The following is a 26,083-nucleotide window of genomic DNA, read 5'->3' as shown; positions in this document are numbered from 1 at the left end:
CCCATTCTCACTGGGGTGAGGTGGTATCTCATTGTGGTTTTGACTTGTATTTCCCTGATGGCAAGTGATGCGGAGCATGTTCTCATGTGCTTGTTGGCCATGTCTAGGTCTTCCTCTGTGAGATTTCTGTTCATGTCTTTTGCCCATTTCATGATTGGATTGTTTGTTTCTTTGCTGTTAAGTTTAATAAGTTCTTTGTAGATCTTGGATACTAGTCCTTTATCTGATACGTCATTTGCAAATATCTTCTCCCATCCTGTAGGTTGTCTTTTAGTTTTGTTGACTGTTTCTTTTGCTGTGCAGAAGCTTCTTATCTTGATGAAGTCCCAATAGTTCATTTTTGCTTTTGTTTCTCTTGCCTTCCCATGGCCTAGTGTTTTAGCTTTGACATTTAGCCTAAGAGATGGACAGGAGCCCCCTGAGAGCATTATATAGCCTCCTATGTCCCTACAGGCCCAAACCTCTGTTCTAGGAAATCCTCATAGGTATATTTGTCTCTGAGTTTAAATTTCTTGTACTATCTTTTGCTTTCCTTCCTTTTTTTTTTTTAATAAACATTTTATGTCCTTGGGATTTCCTTGCTTTTTTGAGATTTCTTTATCAATGTAAAAAGTTGCCTCTTACACTTCATTCAGTAGCTCTAGGTATTGTATATTGGGAGAATTTTTCAGGTTACCAACTATACCAGATTACTCGAAAAGGAAATTTTTCTATATAATCAGTCTGGAGAACAATTTGGAAATACTTAGTCAGCTGGATATGTTTATACCCTACAATCCCAATAATTTAATCCTAGGTATATACCCCAGATCAAAAACAAGTGTGCAGCAGAGTCATGGCCAAGAATGTTAATTTTAGCAGTGTTTGTAAAGATGGAAAAAATAGACGCAACTTAAATGAGCAGAAGAAAAATACATGAATTTTAATACACTCCCAAGATGAGATATCATACAACAGGTAAAATTAAGGAACTAGATAGACCCAAATGTATGAAGATGATTCAATCTCAAATGTAGTTGGCCAAGAGAGCCAATTGAAGATTATCCACGGAATGATTACATTTATTTGAAGTTTTTAGAAACATTCCAAATTATGCTAATATTGCTTAGGGATATAGGCATATTTGAAAATTTGCGACTGATACAAGTTAACTTTAGGATACCAGTTACCTTTAGAGAGGGAGGGAGGGGAATGAGACTGGGAGGAGTACAAGGAGGGCTTTAATTTCATCTGTGATGTGTTTCTTTCAGGAGAAAACATGCTGGTCCTGGAATCAACAAATGAAGACCTACTGGCCCAATTTTGTGAGTGTCTTTTTTTTTTTTCTGATCTATGAGCTTGGAATGGTTTTTATATATTTCAGTGGTTAAATAAACGCTTGTATAATAGCCTGTGTTTTGCCTTTTGGATCTAAAATATTTATTCTCTGCTCTTTAAGAAAAGGTTTACCAACCCATCTTCTGGCCAATATGGAAAAGTGTAAGATAATTGGTAGATATTCAGTTATCTGCTACGTTACTCTATTCTTTTAGGTAGGTAGACATTCATGATGAAAAATTATGAGAGTGCCTCTGAGTTCTCAAGCTTTCCTCCACATTTCCCTTCTATAATTCCCAATCTCTTTGAAAGACAGTCAAGATGCCTTCATCTCAACCCACTGCGGTCCGGCTACTGTATCAAGCACAGGACTCAAATGACTCCATCCGGGCCACCAGTGCCTTCTAATTGCTAAGCCCAAGGGACCCATTTCTGTCCATATGACATGTTTTCCTCTGCATCGCTTAATATAATTAATCAATTATAGAAACGCTTTTCTTCCTCGGGTCTTTTAGTGCCATTTCCTCCTTGATCTCCTACGACACTGATTGTTCCCTTCCCGTCTTTGATGAGGAGTCTTTCTCTTCCACCTGCTCATTTCACAGTAACATCCATCTGTTATTTCTTATTCCTTACACCATTCCTGGGCCACGGCATCCATGCCGATTCCCAAAAAACCACCTCCCTCCAGGCCCAGCTGCCCAGCTCTAGACCTGTATTCTCACCGCCAGCTCTCCTTGGCCATGCAGGAGGGGGCCTTAAGCTCAGCATGTCCAGGAGGGAGCTCCTCAGCCCCCGCGAGTGTAGGCCCTTGTTAGCTCTCACCTAGTTACTTCATTGACTTCTTGACCCATCTCCCTGCCTTTAGTCTCCTCTCCAACCCAATTTCATGTAACATCCAGAGCACTAGCCCTATAACCAAAAGTAATCATTTCCCCCTGCAGTGGAAATCCCCCTTCAGTGGGATTTTGTTTCCTTGAGGTAGATGGACAAACCCCTTGACATCATTACAAGGCCCCTTGTGAGAAGTCCTGAGGTCCTTTCCTGCTTCACCCTTCCCGCCACATGCCCAATGGTACAACTGCCTGAATGTGCCAAGCTCTGAGGCTTTCTATGTGCTTCGACTATAATGTCTTTCCCTGATACCTTTGCTTGATGAACTCCTGAGATTCAATTTAAAAATCTCCTCCTCTGTGAAAATTTCCTGAATCTTCCACCCCCAGGTAAATGAATGCCTTCCTCTCCCATGTCATGTCCTTGTACACAAACAAATGGCTCCTAGTAAACTCTATTATAGTTTCTGATTTATGTGCCATTGTCCCTACTTGCCAGTGTCTTCCCAGGGAGACATACACCTGGTCTCGTTCACCTGTATATCCCAGGACCTAGAATAGTGCCTGGTACATAATAGGCACACGACTCAATGACTGAAGAATGACATGAAATTTATCCAAGATTTACATGTATTTGTGACAAAATCATAATCATTCAAATAATAAAATGAAACTGTGGTAATACTTGGATAATATGATTTTTTTTAGTTAACGCTGTTTTATCTTATTCCAAAATGTTAACTATCTTGAATCTTTTTATGTATAAATAGTTTATTTCTGTCTTCTGGAACTGAAACAGACAACAGTTATTGCTTCCCTTCCTGTGGAGAATACTATGTAGCCACATCTATGAGTAGTCTTGAGAAAGAATTCTTTTTTTTTTTTTAGGCTTTTCTTTATTTATTCATGAGACACTCAGAGAGAGACAGAGATATAGGCAGAGGGAGAAGCAGGCTCCCTGAGGGGAGCCTGATGTGCACATGATCCCAGGATCCCAGATCACGACCTGGGCCAAAGGCAGACACTCAACCATTGAGCCACCCAGGTGCCCCACTGAGAAAGTTTTCTTATCTATCTTCCTCTCAAACTAGGGATGGAGTTCAGACTCAGAAAATATGCATTGAGCAGCATGACAATTTGCAGAAAGTCCAGGTAGTCACAAACATTTTAGGGAGACTTTTGAAAGGAAGACAAAAGGAATACAAATTCCATAGAAGATAAATTTCAAGCCAGTAGGAGCGGATTTGAAAACTCAAAAAAGAGATAAAATTTCTGTAACGTGAAGTGAATAGAAAAATCTGCCTGGGGGGTGGGAGTGGGGGAGGACAACACAGAAGCCTTTCCTGATTAATTAAAGAAGATGGTTTGAAAGGAGAGTTATCTACTGGAGCAGGGTCCAGTTGGTGGTGGTGTTTTTGGTTTCTTTTTCTTGAACAAAACCATCCAATCTAGTTTGTTTTTGAAATTTGAATTTTTCTTCTATGTGTTTTTGTTGTATATGAATAAAACCACCTTTATTATTTCCTGCCTCCCTACTCCATTGTAGTTTTCAGAAATAGGAGCCCCAGTGGTTACTCGGGTTTCCTGACATGTGTTTTTGTCTTCCAGTGACAAAAATATTAATTTAAAAATTCATGTATTTTTTTAAGCATTATGTTTATTTCTGGTTAAGATGACTAGATTTAGCAGATAAAAATATCCAGTTAAATGTAAGTTTCAAACAAACACTTTTTTTTTTTTTAGTGAAAGTACCTCTCATACAATTCAATGTAAATAGAGGCCACACAAATATTGCATGGGACACATTTATACTAAAAATTATTTGTTGTTTATCTGGTATTCAAATTTAACTGGGTATCCTGGACTTTAGTAACTGTGTGAATACGATTATCTCTTATCAAGCAAAGATCATCCCTATGTTGGTGTATCACTAAGACCACAGGCATATTGGCTATGTAGTCAGTTAACAGATATTAGAAGAAAATTTAGGCTGAGTCCTAGATCAAACATTCAAATAACAAGGAAATAAAATTTTTAAAAATTTTTAAAAATTTTTATTTATTTATGATAGTCACACACAGAGAGAGAGAGAGGCAGAGACACAGGCAGAGGGAGAAGCAGGCTCCATGCACCGGGAGCCTGACGTGGGATTCGATCCAGGGTCTCCCGGATAGCGCCCTGGGCCAAAGGCAGGCACCAAACCACTGCACCACCCAGGGATCCCAACAAGGAAATAAATTGTGCTGGAAAAAAAAAAAAAAACAAACCACGAGATAGACAAAACAAAACCAAAAACACCCCAATGCTTACATAGATTGAAACCAGGAATCCAAGAGTGGATCAACTTTAGAGAATCTACTAATGTAATCCACCACGTTAAAAACTAGATAAGAAAAAAAGTGCAGGATTATATTAATAAGGGCAGAAGGGAGGTTGGCAAGAGGTTGGGACTGCCCAGCATCAGCAGCTCAAGCAGCGACAATTCTCAGTGCTTGAACCCTGTTAGATTGTCCAGGATGGAGGGGGCAGGATTGAGTCTCTTTCAAGGTAAAATAAGATCAGGAGCAAGCAGGGCTTAGGAGACCTAGTAAGGGACTTTGCTGACCCCAGAAAATCCAACCCACAATTTGTTCCCTTCAGACACCACTTCAGAGACCTCAGGAGATTACCTCCTTCCTTGGCCTCCTGTCATAAGAACACTTCCCCAAAATAAAACAAACTCTTGCTCTCTGCTCCCCCATAGGCTGGTGATGGTAACTTCTGATTATACTCCCTCCCCCTTCCTCCTGCTGCTCACAGTGAAGGTACATTAGCCCCTGGGATACCAGCCCACATCTCTTTCCCCTGCTCTCTGCCCTCTAATTTATCACAAACATACATCTCCACTCATGTTTTGGCTTGTCCCTGTCTTTTCAGGGGCCTTCTCTGGCAGCTCTGAGCCTGTGCTGACCTGAGGGCACACAAGAGCCCACCTTGTCTCCCTTCCCTACTCAGAGTGGGGCTGATAGCGGGCCAGGGAGAGGGCAAGGGCGTGGCCAAGAACTTTTGTTTTCAACTTACCTTCTGAAGTTGAATTTTTGAAACTGGCTATTCAAAAGCGAGATAGAAGTATAATAAAAACCGAAAAGGATTCAGATTAGTAATGACAATAACTATCATTTTAATAAAATCCTTTTTTTCCCCATTTGCGAGCACTCGTGTGTCTATTATCCCACTAATGGTAGAGAGAGTTGTGGTTTTTAAAATCTGATTCATTTACTTGAGAGAGTGTGTGTGTGCAAGTGGGGTGAGGGGCAGAGGGAGAAGCAGACTCCCCGCTGAGCAGGGAGCCCTACGTGGCGCTTGATCCCCAGACATTTAGAACCCTCGGGATCCCTGGGATCCCCAGACCCTGGGATCATGACCTGAGCTGAAGGCAGATGCTTAACTGACTGAGCCTCCTAGGCGCCCAGTAGAGAGAGTTTTTTTTTTTAATATTTTATTTATTTATTCATGAGAGACAGAGGCAGAGACACAGGCAGAGGGAGCAGCAGGCTCCATGCAGGGAGCCCGACGTGGGACTCGATCCCGGGACTCCAGGATCATGCCCTGGGCCCAGGGCAGGCGCTAAACCGCTGAGCCACCCAGGGATCCCGAGGGTTCTAAATGTCAAAAGTGTATATATATTGCGTCCCATAAAAATACACACATTCTTCTCATGCGTCCCATAAAAATACACACATTCTTCTCAAGCCGCCAGGTGCCCGCAGGCCAGAATAGGTCTGCAGTGTGCAAAACGGTAGTCAGATGGTCAGAACCGCAGCTCCCCCAGGTGAGCAACTTTAAATCGAGACGGCCTCAGGGTCTGGGCAAATCTGAATAAACAGGAGTAAACCTTCTTTTTAAAAGGCATTAAAAAAAAAAAAAAGACATCAAAATAAAACGTTTAAAACGCAACAGACATCAGAGCGTCGCGGGCCCCCTTGGTGGGCCACGTTTTCATCTGACAGTAAATTGCAATCGCAGGTGTGCTTCCCAAGGCAACGGGGTAGAAATGCGAGCAAGCCTCACAAGCGAATGTCTTACCCCATGACCCGCCTCAAAACAAGCACAAGACACTTTGTCAACCTTCTTTCAACGTGAGGCATTGTCACCTCCAGGCATCGGCTGGCTGCGGAGAAAGGTGCAGGGGCACAGGCAGCTCTAGCCCAAGGCCCCTAGAGACTCAGGCCCTGCCCTTGCCCCTCGGGCCTTTGCCCCCCGCCGATGAGCCCACTTCTTCCCACCCCATCCTCTTCAGCTAAGCCAGCCCGGAAAATACACCACACAGTCCAGCCGACATCGTAGACTACGTAGGGCAGCAGAGCTCACGATGGAAACGCCAACCGGGGGACCCAGGGGGGCTCGGCTGCCTTCAGCTCAGGTGTGACCCCAGGGTCCTGGGTTCCCTTCTCCCCGGGGAGCCTGCTTCCCCCTCTTCCCCTGCCTCTCCCTGGGCTTCTGCTCGCTCTTTCCTTCTCTTTCTCTCTGGCAAATAAATAAAATCTTTAAAAAACAACTATCCGTCCAGTTCCCTAATCCTGCCTCCAGAGAATCAGGTCACTTGTGGGAAACTATGGGGAACCCCGGATTCCCCCCTCCCCCACCGCTACCCAAACAAACCAGAAACAGAACCAGAAACATGAAATTTCATCACTCAGGATTCTTAACTCGGCATTAAGCAGTTCCTCTCTTTCTCCAGTGTTTTCTTTACAACTCAGAGAACTGAGGAAACCACCTTAGGTCCCTATTTCTTTGTGACCAAGAATGGACTGTGTGTTTCCTTGGAGGGTGGACAGAGGGAGGAGGACAGGATGTGTATATATATATATATTTTTTTTTTTTTGAGATTGTATTTATTTATTTTTAAAGATTTTATTTTACTTATTCATGAGAGATGAGAGACAGAGACACAGGCAGAGAGAGAAGCAGGCTCCATGCAGGGACCCCGACATGGGACTCGATCCCGGGACTCCAGGATCACACCCTGGGCTGAAGGCAGGCGCTAAACTGCTGAGCCATCCAGGGATCCCCAAGATTGTATTTATTTATTAGAGAGAGAGAGAGCAAGCATGGAGGGGTGGAGGTGGGGGGAGAGAGAGAGAGACAGAGAGCAAGGATGAGCCAGAGGGAGAGGGAGAAGCAGGCTCTTTGCTCAGTGGGAAGCCCGACATGAGAATCGATCCCAGGACCCCAGGATCATGTCCTGGGCCGAAAGCAGACGCTTCACTGTCTGAGCCACCCAGTCCTTCCTCCCCCAGCGATGTTCTTGATAAAAAGGTGAGAGATGCCCTAACATCATCTCTCAGACAAGCCTGGCCCACTTCTATTTCCTGAACAACGCATACCCAGTGGCTACTGAGCAGCAGACAGGGTTCCAGGTGTTAGGGGTAGATACAGAGCCAAACGGTGGAGGCATCGGGTGACAAACAGGTACCTGAATGAAATGCTCTCAGAACCAAGCAAACCAGAGAAAGGGCGGGACACTTCAGAAGCCCATGCGTGGTCCATGCAGGTCGGTGTCCCAACCCCAAGGAGCCCGTGTCCATTTACTTGGTGTTGGCATCTCCCTGCATCAAACACAATTATACTCCCACAGACAGGCTGGGGCCTCATGAGTCTGCTAAGTCAGTGGTTCCCATTTTCCCCAGGCCCATCACAGCCAGATTTCACAGATGCTGAACAACTGCTCTTCAAAAGATACCAGAACCGAAGAGATAGACCATTTATCTGACGGATGCATACACCTGTTAATTTTGCTTTCAGAGGCTTCTTTCTGTGTAGGGTTCTCCAATCATCTTTAAAGCTAGTCAGGACTATCTTCATGAATAGCAACAAATTAAAATAAAGCCAACTGAATTACAGTCTAACTCAGTAACTCTCGGGACGCCTGGGTGGCTCAGTAGTTGAGTATATGCCTTTGGCTCAGGGTGTGATCTGGGGGTCCTGGGATTGAGTCCCACGTCGGGTTCCCTGCATGGAGCCTGCTTCTCCCTCTGCCTGTGTCTCTGCCTCTGTCTCTTTGTCTCTCATGAATAAATAAAATTCTTAAACAAAACAAAACAAAACAAAACAAAAAGTTTAACTCAGTAACTCTCAACCCAGCATACTTACTTACTAAGCTCACTGGGGGAGCTTTTAAAACATATTGTTGCCCACGTGCAGCCACAGATACCCTCACATAACTGCTTTGGGTGGAGCTTAAAACCCACTAGGTGATGTGGGTGCACAGTAAGTGTTGAGAACAAGAGGTGTTATTAATAATTAAACACAACTAAATGAGGTTGTTTGTGCAACTTAAACCAATGGCTGTCAAAGTATGGCCTCCAGAGCAGCAGCAGCAGCAGCAGCAGCCTTTTTTTTTTTTTTTTTTTTTTTTTTTAGAAATGAAGATTCTTAAAAAAAAAAAAAAAAAAAAAAAGAAAGAAACAAATGAAGATTCTTGGAGCACCTGGCTGGCTCAGTCAGTAGAGCGTGTGGTTCTTGATTTTGGGGTTGTGGGTTTCAGCCCCATGTTGAGTGGAGAGAATACTTAAAAATAAAATTTATTTTTAAAAGCCTTAGGGACACCTGGGTGGCTCAGTGGTTGAGCGTCTGCCTTTGGCTCGGGGTGTGATCCCGGGGTCCTGGGATTGCGTCCCACATCAGGCTCTCCTTGGGGAGCCTGCTTCTCCCTCTGCCTATGTCTCTGCCTCTCTCTGTGTGTCTCTCATGAATAAATAAATAAAATATATTTTTTAAAAAGCCTTACAATTCTTGGCCTCATCCCAGACTTACTAAAGCAGTAACTCTGGGAGCAGGGGCCAGCACTCTGTTTGGGAAGCCCTCCAGGTGACTCCGATGCTAAAGTCTGAGGACCCGTGGTGTAACGCTCCCAGCTGTTCTATCAGCAGTGACCTTTGCTGGAGAAGAGGGTTTTACACTCCAGCACACCCTCTCATAGTCAGACTTCCCCTGGATGACATGCCTGTCACAGTTCTCTCTCAGCCTCGCCTGGCCAGAGTCTCCCAGGGGCTCCAGGCTTCAGTGATGATTTTTAAGCGGTTGCATTCTGGTGATCGAGTTGGCAGCTGCCGGGCAAGCCTTTGGCATCCAACTCCCTGACCTCTGATTCTTCTCCAGTTCACCAAGGAGAAGCAGTGAGAACAGGAGGGCAGAGTGCTGGGGTGGCCCAGGGCAAGACAGGAAGTGGGTAGGGTGGGGGCCTCGGATTCACCCTGAGAACTGCAAAAAATACTGAGGCCTCCGTTCACTGCAGATATTATGAGGTGAAGCTTTAGGCCTCAGGTGTACGAGAAGGTGCCCAGGTGATTCCTCTGTGCGGCCAAGGCCGAGAACCACCGGAGAGCTTCTTGGCTTGGTTTTGTCTCACCCTTCGAACACTGGCTGGCTCTCTGCCGTGTGCGGACGTGCAGGGGGATGGGACGTAGGCAGACTTTGGTGCCTTGAATATCTTGAGATCCATATCCTCCAGGTACTCCTCAGAGCAGGGCTGAGTTTGAAGGCCTCACACCAGACTTGCGTCTTCTTTCGTTTCATTATCTGAATTATAAAATTGTTTAAAAAATCAGAAAATAAGCGGAAATAAAATAGTTGACACAATTTGTGCCCGGAGTCGACGTAACAGGTGAAAGAACGGGTCCTCCGACTGAGGCCCAACACACCTGATGCGATCCTGAGCTTAGTGCCCTTCTCTCAGCCTTGCTCCCTTTTACGTTATAACAGCAGCGTGGCGTTCTTGCAGTTGGAGGTGATCCTTGTTGTTCTCTTTTTAACTTAAAAAACTGGAGCTTGCTTGCCTCTTTGTCCCATTCTCGAAAAAGAAGTTGGCTGGTTTGCTTTACCGGGAAGCAGAGTCATTTCCACTTAGTGACGGGCTTTGGAGCAGTGATGGGGCCGCGTGTCCGCTCACCTGCTGGGGCTGCCAGGCTCACCTCAAGCATTGCCCCCAGTTTTCCACAGATGAGGATGTGCCCCCCAGAGTCCCTGCCACATGTGTGGAATGTGCATCCCAGATGTGTTTGCATGGCTGTTGTCAATAATCATTTGTAAGTGACTCCGGGACTGTGCAGTTGATTATTTGGCAATTTGAGGATTTGAGGGTTAAAAGCCAAGTGAAGTAGTGCAGCTTGGGGTCATCCTTCACGCGACCCCTCCCATTATCTGTTGGTAAGGCAGAGGGAGAGGGATGGTGGGAGCGAGAATGCGGCGGGAGGGGGCTGGCCTGCGCTGGGGCCACTTGGGAGGGAGACCGAGCTTTTGCCAGAGCAGCCACCTGCAGCCCTTGCTGCCGTGGTTCCTCGGGCAGGTCACTGCGGGCTCCAGGGCCACGCACTCGGTGGCCCTCCCACGGCCTGTCTGCTTACCACGTGTTGTCCCTGCTCTTTCTTCTTTTCTGTACTTTTGCTGGCCAATGCGGCTCCCTTTTCGCTCTTCTGCTTGATCCTCTTGGTTTCTGCAGCTTTTTCAGTTTTAGTCCCCCCCGGGGCCATACATCTTTTACCCTGAAATATGTCCAAATTTGGGCAAGAAGACACAACAAGAAAAATGAAGACATTATACAGGCAGTTAGTCCCCTGGGAGCAGCAGAGACCCTGGTGAGCCTAGGGGTGGGGGAGGGGGGCACAAAGAGGTGGCGAGTCTCCCAACGCCTGGCATGAGTGGGTGCTCCACAGGCCACCCGGCAGCTCAGGCTCGCCACTCCCTTTGCTCTTCATACGAACACGGTGGGGTGGGCAGGACAAGGGCCTCCTTCTCTGGCCTCTAGGAAAGAGAGGGGTGAACCCCTGGGGGGCTTTCTTGGGCCCTGCTGGTGGGAGCCCCCATCCTGCCCTCCACGATGCCGTGGAGATACCCGCAAATTCCATGAGCCGCACAGGACGTGCCCTGCACATTCTGTTCCACACACGGCTCCAGGCCCACTCCCTGAGAGAGAGTTCTGGGTTCTCCCATAGTAATGCTGACCCAAGAAGGGTCTGTAGGATGTCGCTTTTACCCAAGAGTCCAAGATGGTTCCTGTGGGAAATTGCCATTGGCTCTTACGGGCATGAGCGAGTGTTGCTTGGAAAGGCTGGGGTCGGGCACCATGATGGCTCAGTGGTTGAGCGTCTGCCTTCGGCTCAGGTCATGGCCCCGGGGTCCTGGGGTCCTGGGATCAAGTCCTGCGTCAGGCCCCCCGCAGGGAGCCTGCTTTTCCCTCTGCCTCTGCCTCTCGCTCTCTGTCTCTTAAGAGTAAATAATAAAATCTTAAAAAAAAAAAAAAAGAAAGAAATGGCTAGTATCTAAAGATGTGTCTGAGCTTGAGTGGTTTCAGGGGGCCTTGTGTCCATTGGGGTAAGAGTTGTTGTTGCCCCCAGGCCACAGGAGGAACCTCCCCAGTGCTCTGGGGAAAAGTCCCTTGAGTTGCCCTCTGCACCCCCCCTGTCTGCTCTTGTGACCCCCTGGCTCCCCTGCGGGGCCCACCTTGGGTTCATCCACCTCTGGTTTCCTTACCTGACTCTTACTCTGTCCCCATGCTTGGTTACTGATTCGATTCAATGGCCCACCCTGGTTTTCCAGCTTTCCTTTTGGTGATGTGTAATGCTCCTGGCACAAATTCTTGGGGCTGATCCCCACAATTTGTCAACTTCCCCCCTTCCCGTCCAGCACCCCCTACACACCCAGCACTTTCCTGACTTCGTTTCTGCCGGTTCTCGTTGTGTGAGGCCTGGACTGGAGCGATCTTGGACAAGTCGTGAGGACAGACCACCCAGAGAAGTTTGGTGCTGTCCCCTCTCCTCCTGCACCCAACACCCTCACTCCTGCTCTCCCACACTCGAGACGAAATACAGACAGGACGTGCACGTGTGCCAGCTGAAGGACGCGCAGGGGTGCTTATTGTAGCATCGTTCAATGCACAAGAAACAACCTAAATCTCTATCAATAGGAAGAGGTTATGATACATCCTGGTAATAGGGGAAAAAACAACTCTCTGTGTATAGATATAAAGTAATCTTGAAGACCAATTTTGAAGTGCAAAAAGCAAGAGACAGAACGTATATAAATTTTGTTATCTTTTGTGTTAAAAAAAAGCAAACAGGAAACGATATTTATATATGCATGGAGTTTTTCTGGAAGGCAACAGAAACAGTGGCTGCCTCTGGGGAGGGAACGTGAGTGACTGGAGGAAGTGGTGATAGTGACATTTCCTTTCTGAGAGCTTAGTACCACGTGTCTAGTGCCAACTCAAAAATTCTAATTAGAAGCAAGATGAGCACCCGAATGTGTGGAAATGTGGAAATAGATGGGGTGCTGGGGATCACCGCTTAGTTGTGCAGATTAGGACATTAAGCCACAAGGGTAAATAATTTGTTCAAATTCCCAGAACGACGAAGCGACAGGAGCTGTGACTAGAACCTTTACTGTTATTTGGCATTTATGCTCTAGGAAGCACAGCTTCCAGACCCTATGTAGCAGAACTTAGAAATGACAGGCCTGTACCCCAGGCCAAGACGTTCGAGAATCAGCTTCCTCATCTGTAAAATGTGTACAGTACAGTTGTTGTGAAGATGAAATTAAGTAGTGCCTGTGTCCTAGTTCCTAGCACATACCAAGCATCTGATAAATGCCAGTTACTGTTATTTATTATTTTTGGCTACGATAATGTTGGTTGGGGCAGAGAGGACTGGGAGGAAGGTTATCAGAGAAGTATCTGGAGATGAAGGTGTGTAGGGTGAAAAGAAAAATAAAACAGAGAAGGAAAGAGAGAGAGAGAGGCCACCCCCTTGGTTCTTATTTATGTAGATAGTCACTGGAGATTCTGAGGGAGTCAATGATGCAAAACGTATGTTAGGATGTATGTGAGAGGGATATTGGGGAGAGAAATCCCAGCCCATTTTACTGCAGATTGTCACTAAAGGCCACCTGTGATCAGCACTGCTCCTTATGCTAAAAATAAAAGTATAACCCAGGACCATCTGGTGTGCTTTCTTTCCGTTTCTCTTTTGTTCCTGATTACCCAAATGCCCTTGTTATTCCTGCCACCTTATTCCTTTTTCTATTTTCTCTCCTGGGGCCCTGGGTCAAGTGTTGATTCAAAGCCTCTCTTGGAGGGGCACCTGGTTGAGCATCCAACTCCTGGTTTTGGCTCAGGTCGTGATCGCAGGGTTGTGGGATCGAGCTCTGCTCTGGGCTCTGTGCTCAGGGCATGTCTGGTTGTGATTCTCTCTCCCCTTCTCTCTGCTCCTTCTCCCACGAGCTCTCTCTCTCAAATAAATAAATTAAAAACATAAAATAAATAAATCTTAAAAAAGAAAAGCCTTCCTTGGAGAGGTGCTGAACACACCCTGCTGTTCTGGGCAGCTTTGCTTACAGCACATCTGGGCTGAGTCGCTTAGCAGGAGCCCTACAAAGCCAAGGTTTCTGGGACTCAACCCCCGTCCTTCCCCTTTGTGCCAGGAAGCCACCTCCTTATAGGCAGAGGGGCAAGGACATGGGGTTCCATCTCTTGTTCACCCCGTGATGACTAGTAACCATTCTATTCCTGTCTTATTAGGAAGATACCATGTGAGTGAGGTTTAAAGCTCAGGTTCAGTGACTAGCCTTCGTGGGTTCAAATCCTCCTCCATGATTGCTCTGTGACCACAGGCCAGTTGTGTAACCCCTTTCCCCAGTTTCCATCTGGAAAAATGGTGAAGACAAAATGAGATAATCTGGGTAAAAGGCAGAGCACAAGACTTGGCTTAGTAAATTCTCTATAAAGGTTAGCCTGATACAGTGGCAGCAGCCTCAGCTCTGCACAGCCTCAGCTGTAGTAGAAATAAGCAAAAGAAATAAAAGGCAAGTCTGGGTATTTGAAGAAGGTCCATAAGCACTGACCTCAGGGAAAGGGGTCAGGATCACCAAGTGCACCTGAACCTGTGCCACTCCCCTGCCACCACCACCCCCATATATGTCCAGTTGTCACTGGCTGGATTATCAGTGAAGAATACTATTTGATCCCAGTAGTTCTGCAAGAAGGGTGATGCTAAGGAGGAGATTTCTCTAGTGGACAAATATCTTTTCCTGGTTCAGGGTGATATATGATGCATCGAAGCCTTTGACGTATGTGTCATTATTATTAATTTATTACCTTATTTCAAAGACATAAATATAAAATAAAGCCACTTAACCCAGACAGAGGTCAATAAATAGTAGATATTTTTTTAAAAAATCCTGCTTTTGGCAAAAACAGATGAAGAACACCAGTTCGTTAGACTCTGCAGTTTGTAATTGATTCTGGTGGTTTGGGGTGGCATTTACCAATGGGATTATCAAATGGATTCCCTGGTCTTGGAGGAAATGGAAATGTTCATATGTATAACCAAAAAAAAAAATTAGACAGTGATCAAACAAGCATTTTTATAAATTAAATCAGAGGAATCCATTGTCCTTTGGTCATGCAGGTTGATAAGGTGGGGAATTGGCTCTGCAGGGGCCAGTCTGTCATTGTGTGCAGGGTAGCCTAACCTCTGCTTGAAGCAGCTGACTTTTCTGTTTACATAGCAACTCACACTTTAGAGAGAACTTTCACATAAGTTATTTGATAAGTCTTCTGTGGCCTAAACTCATAGGCCCTTTGCCTCGGTGGGCCCCCTTTGAACCACAGGCAATGTTGTACCCCGGTAGGACAGTAACCCCCCGCTTACTAACTGTGCTCACTACCTAGCCCAGACAAGGAAAGATTTCTCAGGTAATCATCAGGCTAATGGTCCTTCCCTGCCCTGTGATGGTTTTCCAACACAATCTGACATTCAAACAGAATGAACTTGCTTAGGCTTCTATATAGGGAAAGTTCTAAAGATGCTTTTTTCTTAAAAACATTTAAATATTGGTGCAGTTTCCTTAGTCTCTAAGGGAATCTCCTTCTTGAGAATTTTGCCTCACAAATGAGATCTGCACTGTGTTTTTATTTAGAATCCAGGAGGATTTCTGTCAGATAATCTCAGAGAGACTCAGTTCTCCGCAGAATGTGCGACCTGACACTGAGACCCCAGATCAGTCACCCCAGTTTCCAAGAAAGAATTCTTGGAAATAGGTAAACTTTTATTAAAAATTAGGACAGTGTGAGACACCTGGGTGGCTCAGTTAGTTAAGCTTCCGACTCTTGGACTCTTAGTTTCAGCTCAGGTCGTGATTGTAGGGTTGTGGGATCGAGCTTACTGTCAGGCTCTGCACTCAGCCAGAGTCTGCTCCAGATTCTCTCCCTCTCCTTCTGCCCCTCTCCCTCTGCTCCTGCCCTTGCTCACACGAGCATACGTGCGCTCTCTCTAAAGCAAGTAAATAAATAAATAAAATTCTAGAAAAATTCAGGACAGTGTGCCTTCCCTTCTACCCAAGTGTTATGTGGCAAGTAGTTAACTGTTAGTAAATATGGATTTAGATTTATCCAGAAATGTTATTGAAATAGCCTGATACCCTATAAGAGATGTTCTGGAATATCACCCTTGACATAGTAAAGCTTCTCAATGCCAGATACATTTATCTGGTCAAGACTAAACTGCCTGCATTTGTGGAAGTTTATCTCTAGGCTCTGATTCCATGTTCAATATACTCTCAGCTTGAGCTCTATTTACGTTAAATCAATACTCCGTCACACAGAACGAGAAGACCAAATGCAGTGGATCAAGTTTACCACTTGATGCATGTAGGATATATTTAAAAATCATTGAAAACATAACATAGTAGCTTTGTCTCCATGGCAATCTCAATTTTGTGTGTGTCCCTACAGATTTATCTGAGGAACCAGAACAGTCAGCGGATATGCCCTTGGAAGTGTATGGAAGAGAAGATTTTAATACTAATGCTACGTTTCCCACGGTGACCACAGAAACATTACCTGCAAATACAAGTTTTATCGACTTTGACGATGATGCAGATCAGTTAGAATTTATATTAATGGTGTTGATCCCACTGATTTTATTTGCCCTCCTATTTTTATCAGTGATAATCCTTGTAACACGCTATAGGAGAAAAAGAGCCAAACAAGGTAACCATTTCGTATGTTCCCATTTCCAGACAATTGCTTCGTGTGTTAATGAACAGTCAGTTAACAAAATACTTCTTGCTTCTACACAGAGCCGTATAGCCCAGGATCTCAGAGTGCCTTACAGACATGTGAGTATGATCCTGACGCCTGTCTGGAGTTGGGGATGGGGAAGGAAAGAACCAAGGGTTTTTTAAGTTGAGCAACAAAGACTACATAATGTAGTAAGTGATGAATATTCCCTTATATTTCAAAAAGAGAATAGCTTCAGCCTCAATTGAGATTTAAAACACACAGCTGCTGTCTCTGTACCTTATCCAGACGAGGGCCCTGTCTAATACCAGCCAAGAGGTCCATGCAACATTCCATAAGGTGTAGGAAACCAGGAAGATGGCAAAGCGGTGGGTCAGATTGGGGCTGGGGATGAGACCTGGGCTCGTCTCCACCAGAAGAGCATTCTTCTGTGTATATTTCTGTCAAAGATACGGTTTTCTCCTCCATGCCACATCCCAATTTGATTGTGCAAAGGCTGGAGTAAAGCATTGTTCTTATTCTGATTAAAGCCATGATAACTTTTGTATGAAATTCCCAATTGGCTGCAGATTACCATCAACAATCTGAAACCAATCCAATAGGGAGTTCCCTAGCTCAGAGATACCCCCGCGAGTATTCAGTTCCAAATCTAGAAGCAATGAACACTGGGTGTCAGGGTGCTTCTAAGTCCACAGTAGACGTGAGTATTTTTGGCTTGTTCTGCTAAAAGTGACTCCAATTAGATTTTTTAAAAATATATTTTATTTATTTATTTGAGAGAGAGAGAGAGTGAGTGCACATGAACCAGGGGTAGATGCAGAGAGAGAAGCAGGTTCCCCACTGAGCAGGGAGCTCGTGGGACTTGATCCCAGGACCATGAGATCATGACCTGAGCCAAGGGCAGATGCTCAACCAACTGAGCCACTCAGGTGTCCCTCCAATTATATTTTTATAAGTTGAAGCCTTTGGTTATTCCAAAAAATCACTCGAGGGCTGAGACCATCTCTAGTAAGCTACGTATTGATACGTGCATACAAAACTCACTCAACATCCCTCCCACTCACTACTAAGGACCCCCTGGCTTCGAGATCATGCCCTTGGCCTGCAGGCCCGGCTCACTATCCTTGCACCAGGAGAGCCTTTAAGTTCTCAGCAGGAGCTATCAATGATCATTTTCCATTAGGCCAGCAGGTATGGTAAGTAGGAGCTAGGGAAGAAGCACTAATGTGCATTACCTTTCTTGGCAGGAACCAATATAATAGATTCCAAGGGAGTACAAAATGCACATGCCTCTCCACTGCTTGAAATTTCAGGGTCACATGGGCGCTCCTTTGTAAGCTAAAGAAAAACATAAAGCAAACAGGGCTATCTGTACCCCTATTTTTTTAACCTCAGGGAAAGTAAGAATTTCCTGCTTAAACCATAACCTGAGCCAGTTCTACCTAATGATGTCACCGGACTTGGGGGGGAGGATGGGGGTGCCCATTCAAATGTGTGTGCTTTTAAACTCTAAATCCAGGAAAGGATTTTTCACTGACCTTCATTGTGAGAATCTCAAAGTTCAAAAGCCATTCATAATCAAGAACTGGCCTCATTCTCAGATGGCTCGTGCATCCTACACTGGAGCCACACTCGAAGTATTTGCTGTTCCCAGAGCCAGGCTTACACATTCATGATGCTTTCAGGCCTGGTTGACACTATTCTTCTGTTTGGGGTTTCCTTCTTGTCTGCTTGGCAAACTGCCACCCTGTTCCTCAATGCCCAGTTCTGAAGTTTTTATGAAGCCTTGAGTAATCACTCCCCGGGCAAAATTAATCACCGCCTCTTGCTTTTACAGATGATGTTGACACTTACCTGCACTGTATTTATGTATTTATGTTGGGATAAATTGGTGACTTTTCTTTCTTTTTTTTTTTTTTTTTTTGGTCTCTCTTACTACATTATGTTCTCTCTACGGTCCAAGAGAACCAAGAGCTTGTCTTATTTATCTCGTTTAACAGTGTGGTGTGGAGGTTAGAGTACAGGTTCTGGAACCACACTGCCTGGTTGACTTTTTCCCAGCTATGAATTCTCAGACTCTGTTTCTTTATTCTGTGAAATGGGTAAATCCAACACTTGGCTTACAGAGCTGTTGTAACAATTAAGTAGATTCATCTAAGTATGCCACTGAGGAAAAAGAGTAGCTGGCATATTGTTAGCTGCTGCTTCTTATTATTACTGACCCTTGACCTAACATCGTGTCTAGCCCTACACATATATTAGCTGCTCAGTAAATGCCGTTGAATGAATGAGTTAATCAAACAGTGTTAGAACTTTTTTTTTAAGAACACCTCCCTATTCTCAGAGGAAAAAACAAATTTGCAACTCATTCTTAACACAAATTTGCACATTCTCTTTGGTTTGAATATGCCTCACTTTGAGAGAACACAACACAGAAATCTTAAAATTTCAAAACAATTCCTTATCGCAAGTTTGGAGAGAGAGAGCTTTATCTGAATATTTTCTTTAAGATATACACAGCTGGTTAATTGCTTAACACACAGATATCTCTTCAAACTAAATGCTGAAAAGTTAACAACTACTGTCTGCTAAAGTCCACCTGTTTATATTTTACATTATAACACAAGTCAGTAAAAGGAGAGGAACACCTGGGTGGCTCAGTCTGTTAAGCATCTGACTCTTGATTTTGGCTCAGATCATGATCTCAGGGTTGTGAGATGGAGCCCCAGGGCCAGGCTCCATGCTCAGCAGGGAGTCTGCTTAGGATTCTCTCTCTCCTTCTCCCTCTGCCTCTACCTCCACCTTGCCCACTCACTCTCTAAAAAAAAAAACAAAAACCAAACAAACAAAAACAAATAAATAAATCTTCAAAAATAAATAAAAGGAGAACATTACAATTAACAAAATTTGATTTAAATATTCTTTCCAGGAAAAAATAAAACTGTCACACTGGGTCAGACCAGCAATTTTCTTGGAAAGACTCCAAAACAATGTTTTGTGGGAGGGCATGGATGATGTCCGCCCAGAGAGTTCGAATTAGACATATTGGTTCCCTCCACATGAGCAGAGCCTGGTGTGCTCTTCTGCCCCAGGAGGTGAGCCTGTACCTTTGATGACTAGGGAGGGCCTGGCCCACACATTCAGAAAGAACCCTTCTTCCGACTGGCAATCATGTTTTTCCTTTGGGCCTGTTTCAAGTCCAGGAAAAAGGGAGGTGCTGGGCAGTAATGCCAAGTTCCATCGCCCCTCTTCCTAGGCCTCCAGGCGGTAGAGCATTTGCGGTTGTTATTATTTACCATTTATTAAGGGTCTTGGTGTGCCCAGTCCTTCTGAGAGAGCTGCAGGGAGAAGAGCTGGCAATAAGCCATTGCTCTAAATAGGCTGTGGCTACATGACACCTGGCTCAGCGCAGGACATCTCCAGAAAGAGACTCTCTCTCTCTTGCTCAGTGTTCCGCCTGGAAAGAGAGAGAAGCGAGCCCATCCCCTGCGGGGCTCCTGCTCCCATTGCCTGCCCAGCAAGCGCCCCACCGCCCCACCGCCCCACCGGAGGGGCACAGGGGAGAGTAGCTGACGGTGGGGGCGGCGGCAGGCTCAGGGGGTGTAACTGGGAACTGCAGGCAGAGGACGAAGTGGGTCGAATAGTAGGAAATGGAGGGACTGTGGGAGGGGAGGTGGAATCAAGCGCAGGTGGGGGGCTGCGGAGGAGCTACATTTGCCCTCTGGTTGCAGAGGGAGTAGATGGCTTTTAATAAAGAGATCCAGGCCAGGTGGAGTGGAGAGGGCAGGGCCTGATTGCTGGGGACGCGTAATTGGTCTCCCTCCTGGTTTAATGCTCTGCTCTAGTGAGCTCTCCCAGATGTTTTCCTGTTGCCATGGTGGCTGGGGCAGGGCTAATGGTCTCGGAGCAGGGGAGACAGGCCACAGAAGGCTTTTTGCTCTGTTTGAATACTGATTACAGGAGCTTCGCATTTGATGCATCTGGAGCACTTTTGTAATGGGTTTTTAAACTTTTCCATCATCTGCATGCAGGGTTAGGTTTTGCTCACCACAAAGCCTGCAGGCACTCAAATAATACAGATAAATCCATACCCTCGTCAGTGGGGCTGTGGGGCCACTTGTTCTCTGAGAAATTAGAGTGTGTGTGTGTGTGTGTGTGTGTGTGTGTGTGTGTGTTGGGAGGAGGTTACTAAGCAGGAAAAGAGGGGAAGGGAAAGGCAAAACAGGGGGATCTTTAGGGGTCACATCTAGGGGAGGTTCAATTGTGCAGGGACTTTATTTATAGTAAAATCCCTTAAGGAAATAGCATATCAATTTTAGATTAAAAGTATTAATATAGAAATATAAGATGAACGTATACCCGTTTCCCCAGTCCAAGTGTCTGAGGATCAGGTGCCTGCAGGGAGCTTCAGGTTCCTACCAGGGGCAGAAAGACATAGCCCAGAGCCCTTGGAAGGTGAGTGGTGATGGCACAAGGCTTCCCTCTGTGCCCAGCTGTCCTGGATCAGCGATGCCGTGAGAGCTTGCCAACCCACAGGAAATTACGGCGGCTCTCGGCTGCCAGGAGCTCAGTTCCAGGTGCCTGCTGGTTCTGTTTCCTCGATGGGGACCTGCATTTCTGCAGGCCCGGCGAAAAGAGACCTCTGATTGCCAAGGATCAGGAACATCTGGCTCTTCGGCCGACCTCTATGAAGTGGTTCGCTTCTCAATGCCTCTCCCGTCACAAGAGGTGCCGTGGGCCTATGCTATGCACTCACTTGACATCGCTGCCTCATTTCTCTGGAGGCAAAACAAAACAGAGCTTGAGCTGGGGCACTGGGCTCTTGACTCCTGCCACACATTCATCTGAAGTCTGATGGGCATTTGACAAACAGTTAGCTGGTTCTCACCTCAACTGCAGCAACAAACAGCGGGTTTGCTCAAAGCTTCACTTTTATGATATGACTAAGTCCAAAACATTGGGCATGAATTTAACCCGTGTTGGACCATCCAGATCAAGACCTGCTCATTTATTCAATACATGTTTACTGGATGTTTGCCAGGTACTGTGACAGCTAGACGGGAGGTGAGGGGACATCAGGACGGACAGGACAGGCATGATCTCTGTCCTTTTGGAACTATGTTTTAGTGGGCGGGACAGACAAAATTAAGCAGGTGGATTGACCAATGGCAAATTGTGCCAAGGGCTGTAAAGGAGTAAGCAAGGTGCTGAGCTGGGAAACAACTGGAAGGGTGAGCCCTGCTTCAGCAAGAGGGTGCTCCTTGAGTATAAACTGAGACCAGAAGGGCATGAGAGCAGAGTTCCAAGGAGAGACCTTGATGGAATACACCACAGCCTGTCCCGGGACAAAGAGACAGTCACAGTGTTGGGCTTGTTGGGTCACAAGGAGATACAACAGTGATATTTTGAACTGGGACGTTTTGGGGTAGGGGACCAAGGAACAGTCCTTCTTGTCTGACTCTTCCTTGCTTTCTCTCACCATGAAGGTTTTCTCCTTCATATGGATTAAAAATAAATAAATAAAAAGGAATAAACATGTGATTTGAGGTAATAAACACTCTCAGAGGGCCATCATATCTTGAAAAAAACAAACAAGCAGATTCCATATGGATTAGGACCTCATTTCAATACGGCACATGTTTGACTCAGAGGCTAATTGTTGCTCCCTTAAAAATGCTATTGACTTAAAGTCCCCTCTTGTCTCTGTGGAGATTTCAGCTGTTGGTGAAATAAAAAGTTGTTATAAGACAATGAAAGCTAACATAACTTTTATATATTTTTTTTCTCTTTAGATGAACTGGGAAGTGAAAACATCAAAGTGTAAGTCTCCGCTGCCTCCAACCCAGCTCAGTGTAGACAAGGGTATCAGAGAGAAGGGCAGAGTAGAGAGCCACCTGCTTTTTTAAGAATCGTTGTTCTGATACCCTTGGGGGGCCTCTTGCTTCCTGGGCCCCAGGAGAGGGCCCTTAGCAGGCTGCAGGGGGAGGGGGGGTGCACTCTAGTCCCCCAACCTCCATTCAGTAGAGGGTCTGGGTGTTGAACAGGGTCCTCTTCCAAAAACCATCTTGTCTGACTGCTATCAGTTCCAGATGCATTGTAGTTAAATATTCCGACCCTGGGTGTATTTGACAGACATCGGTTTGTTTATTCTGATTAAAAATGTTATCACCAGGAAAGCTAATGTTCACTGGTATTAAAGCAGGAGAGCCTTGGTAGAAGCATAAAGTTCATGCAGCAGAGCCACATTAGGGTGGGAGAGAGAAGAGGAATGGAGGGGGAGAGGAAGGAAAGAAGGAGAGAGATTGAGAGAGAGAGAGAGAGAGAGAGAGAGACTGGAAAAGAGGGAAAGAGAAAACAAGATTCCACCAGAAGAGTGCTCTGGGGCAATGTCACCACCTCCTCCCCCACTCTCTCCCCAGCAACTTTGCCTGTTTAGACATTTTGCTCACTTCCTCTGCACAGGGTCACGCCCATGCTGTGGTTCAGAGTGGGTGGTCCTCCACCCCAGCCCCATTTACATTAACCAGGGGCTTCTTTCCCATGACCGTGTGCTCTGAGCCCCAGTAAGGGAAGGCAGTGGGTTTCTGAAAGCAATGGTTCCATGTCTCCACCATGGAAAAGCCTGGGAGTTGACAGGAGAGGTGATCAAAGTAGCCTGTTCTCAGTGGCCACTTGACCTGGGGCACAGGTCAGAAACCTCAAGAAAAGGGAAGTGAAATTAAGCAAGGCCCCAATGCTATACAGGGCAGCTCCCCTGAGGATGGTCGTGGTGGAAGCCTGGCAGCTCAACTTTGTACCTTCTGGGGAGCAGAGTCTCCTGGGCTCCCTTTCAGCCTGAGAGCTAGACTGTGTGGCCTCCGTCTTTGGATCAGTGATGGATGAAGGCCTATCTGAGTTCTAGCCTTTCCTTCTTTGAGAATTTGGGACATGCGAATGGGGCAAACCCCCAGTCTGCCCTGGAGTGTCACATGAGAAACCAGGTTCATCTTTCTCCCATTCAACAGCCCAGGCTCTTCCCAAATGAACTGGGCACACCAGTGGATTTTTGTTTCAACACTGTTTTTGCTCTTCCTCTAGGCCCATTTTTGAGGAAGACACACCCTCTGTTATGGAAATCGAAATGGAAGAGCTTGACAAATGGATGAACAGCATGAATAGAAATGGTACAGTAACTTAGAGTCGCTTTTTCTGTCTTCTGTCGTATGAGAAGGTGCAAGAGTTTTAGAAACACCCAGTGAATGCTGGAGTGGATGGCGTGAGCCCAATCCACATGAGATCTGCAGCATGTAGATAATAAACCTGGGTCAGACCATCCTTAAAGACTCGGTTTGATTAGGGCACCACTTAGTGCCATTTGTTTTTATTTTTGCACAAGCTTTTGACGTGGCCTCTTTGAAGAAGCAAATGGTCTTTTTTCAAACAAGGAACTCTCTAGGTCCAAATTATCTGGAAGAAATTAGCATCTGGCATTACCTTATATGCTGTAGTATTTAGAGATCTACAATTTTAATCTGTATGTGGTTATAAAACTTCACCACATGTAGTTTACATAGTTCAGTGCTGTCCAGTGCAATAGACACTAGCTATATTTAAATTTATTTAAATTAAAATTTTAAAAATGAAATAAAGTAAAAAATTTTGTTCTTCAGTCACTCTGGCCACATTTTGAGTGCTCAGCAGACTATATTAAACAGTGCAAATCTAGAACATTTCTGTTGCTATAGGAAGTTCTATTAGATAACACTAATATATGTAGTATAATAAAAATTCTCATGAACTTATTTTCCATTTGATATCTGGCAGTAGTTCTGTATGTTCCCTGCTTTTTTAAGTCAGTATTTGAATTTAAAAATGATGGCAACTTGGGGCACCTGGGTGGCTCGGTTGGTTAAGCATCTGCCTTCGGCTCAGGTCAAGATCCTGGGGTCCTGGGATCAAGCCATAGAGGTGCTCTGCTTCTCCCTCTCCCTCTGCTGCTCCTCCCACTTGTGCTCTCTCTATCTCTCTTTGTCAAATAAATACATTTAAAAAAAATCCTTAAAAAAATGATGGTACCTATTTTTTCTCCTTTTAAAATTCCTTTAAAAGGTCAATAAATTATTTTTCATGCTCAGATTAACAAACTCCACCATTTTTATTGTCATATAATTTGTATTTTTTAACATTCATCTTTTAAAAATACCCTGGGGGTTGGTCAGATTCAACAATAACGAAGTCCAAATCCAGAGACCTGTTATCAGAATTATTGCGCCAGACGCTTATCAACATAAGCTTTCCAGAAGATTAAAACCATTCAATGAACTCGTACAATTTTGAACAGAACAGTTTTTTTAAAAGATTTTATTTACTTATTCATGAGAGACACAGAGAGAGGCAGAGACATAGGCAGAGGGAGAAGCGGGCTCCTTGCAGGGAGCCCGATGTGGGACTCGATTCCAGGACCTTGGGATCACAACCCGAGCAGATGCTCAACCACTGAGCCACCCAGGCATCCCAACAGAACCGTTTTTCATAGCCCATTACTGAGGAAAGAATGGCTCCATAAAGCATTGAAGGTTAGGGGCAGGCCACTGAGATAATGCTTAAGGTAGTTTCATTTTGTTGTTTTTAGTTTATAAAATATACATTTCATAATTTGGAAAATGCAAAAAAAAAAAAAGTAGAAAGAAGAAAAACATCACACCACCCAGAGATAACCTCTTTGAATAACTTGACATATTTCCTTTTGTGCCTAAGATAATGTAATACAAAATCAGGACCCTGTTACACTCATTAAATCAGAAACTCGGAACAAGGCCTTTCTATTTAACGACTACAGCAGAGAGTTATTTTGACACATTAGTGATGGAGCCGATGGATTTTGTTTTTCCTTAAAAAATCACTGGCCCTAATAGGAGAGAACTCTGACAGCTTTAAGAAGGTTAGTTATTCCTCACTTTCCCTGCTGCTTTTGGAGTGTGCGTCCTGCCTGAAGTCATGCTGCAGGCATGTCAGGACCTCCGGTAAAGCTATTTTATTCCAGTGTTTAACCTGAAACATGCAGATTCTAGCTTTTGGAGCAACAGTGGGGTTCTTCAGGGACTGAATAACCAAGCAGTGATGAATTGTGCCCTTTCCAACAGGGGCAGAGGCATGTTGAAGTCTTGTATCTGTGCTTCTAATGCTTTTTCCATTTCAAGAGCCTTGCCACCATTAATCTTTTAACCTCTGGAACTCCCTAGTGAGGCCATTTCTGCACAAGTAACTGGACAGATCAGGGACATGCAATGCTCAAATATAGGGGTTTTGTGGATAGAAAAATAAAATTTTGGTGACTAACCATGAGTTTGCTTTTTTTCCATCCTAGCAGACGGCGAATGTTTACCTACTTTAAAGGAAGAGAAGGAATCAAACCACAACCCAAGGTACTTCTAATTTCTACCATTGATTATATGTATGTGGGGGAGGGAATTGGAGACCAGGGTAGAGCACTTTTGCTTACCGTCTCTGTGCCTGTACATTTTATGTGACAATTCACATATGTGCGTAGTGTGGGGAAAAGAAAGCATGGCAAATAGAAAAATATAAAGTAAATATCCTTGTTATATATAGATACAGTCTTTAGAAGTAAATTAGGACTGGCATTTTCTTGCCCTTCTAAAGAGACACCGTTGAAGCGGCTTCTGTTTTAGTCATAAAACTTGACGATTATATCAAACTATAGTTTTGTTTCGCTTGGGTGAATAGATGTTTGGTAAGGAAAACAGATGGGAAGTGGCAGTCTTAAGGGGGATAATTGTGAATAAGAGCGGACAAAATGAACATCTAAAAACCAAAACAAAAGAAAACCCCACCAGGCTTGGATTGTTAGGAGAGAAATTAAATGAGAATTTACTAAGCA

General features: G+C 45.0%; 1 protein-coding gene across 6 annotated transcripts in view; it reads left to right on the top strand.

Moving 5' to 3' along the window:
- The window catches only part of TMEM154 (transmembrane protein 154), a 45,874-nt gene that overhangs the window by 5,728 nt on the left and 14,063 nt on the right, over positions 1 to 26,083 (top strand). For 3 of the 6 annotated variants that reach the window (XM_072773648.1, XM_072773650.1, XM_072773652.1), the window contains exons 2-7: positions 1,251 to 1,304; positions 15,916 to 16,173; positions 16,263 to 16,301; positions 21,996 to 22,023; positions 23,281 to 23,366; positions 25,550 to 25,607. In XM_072773648.1, coding sequence (XP_072629749.1) covers positions 1,251 to 1,304; positions 15,916 to 16,173; positions 16,263 to 16,301; positions 21,996 to 22,023; positions 23,281 to 23,366; positions 25,550 to 25,607 — 523 coding nt within the window. The remainder of the gene's footprint in view (positions 1 to 1,250; positions 1,305 to 15,915; positions 16,174 to 16,262; positions 16,302 to 21,995; positions 22,024 to 23,280; positions 23,367 to 25,549; positions 25,608 to 26,083) is intronic. The other 3 variants (XM_072773649.1, XM_072773651.1, XM_072773653.1) reach the window with 1 other exon arrangement.

The sequence above is a fragment of the Canis lupus genome, chromosome 13 (assembly GCF_048164855.1).
Source record: "Canis lupus baileyi chromosome 13, mCanLup2.hap1, whole genome shotgun sequence".
Lineage (NCBI taxonomy): Eukaryota > Metazoa > Chordata > Mammalia > Carnivora > Canidae > Canis > Canis lupus.
Note: the sequence above shows the minus strand (reverse complement) of the source record. Positions and strands in the feature narration are given on the sequence as shown.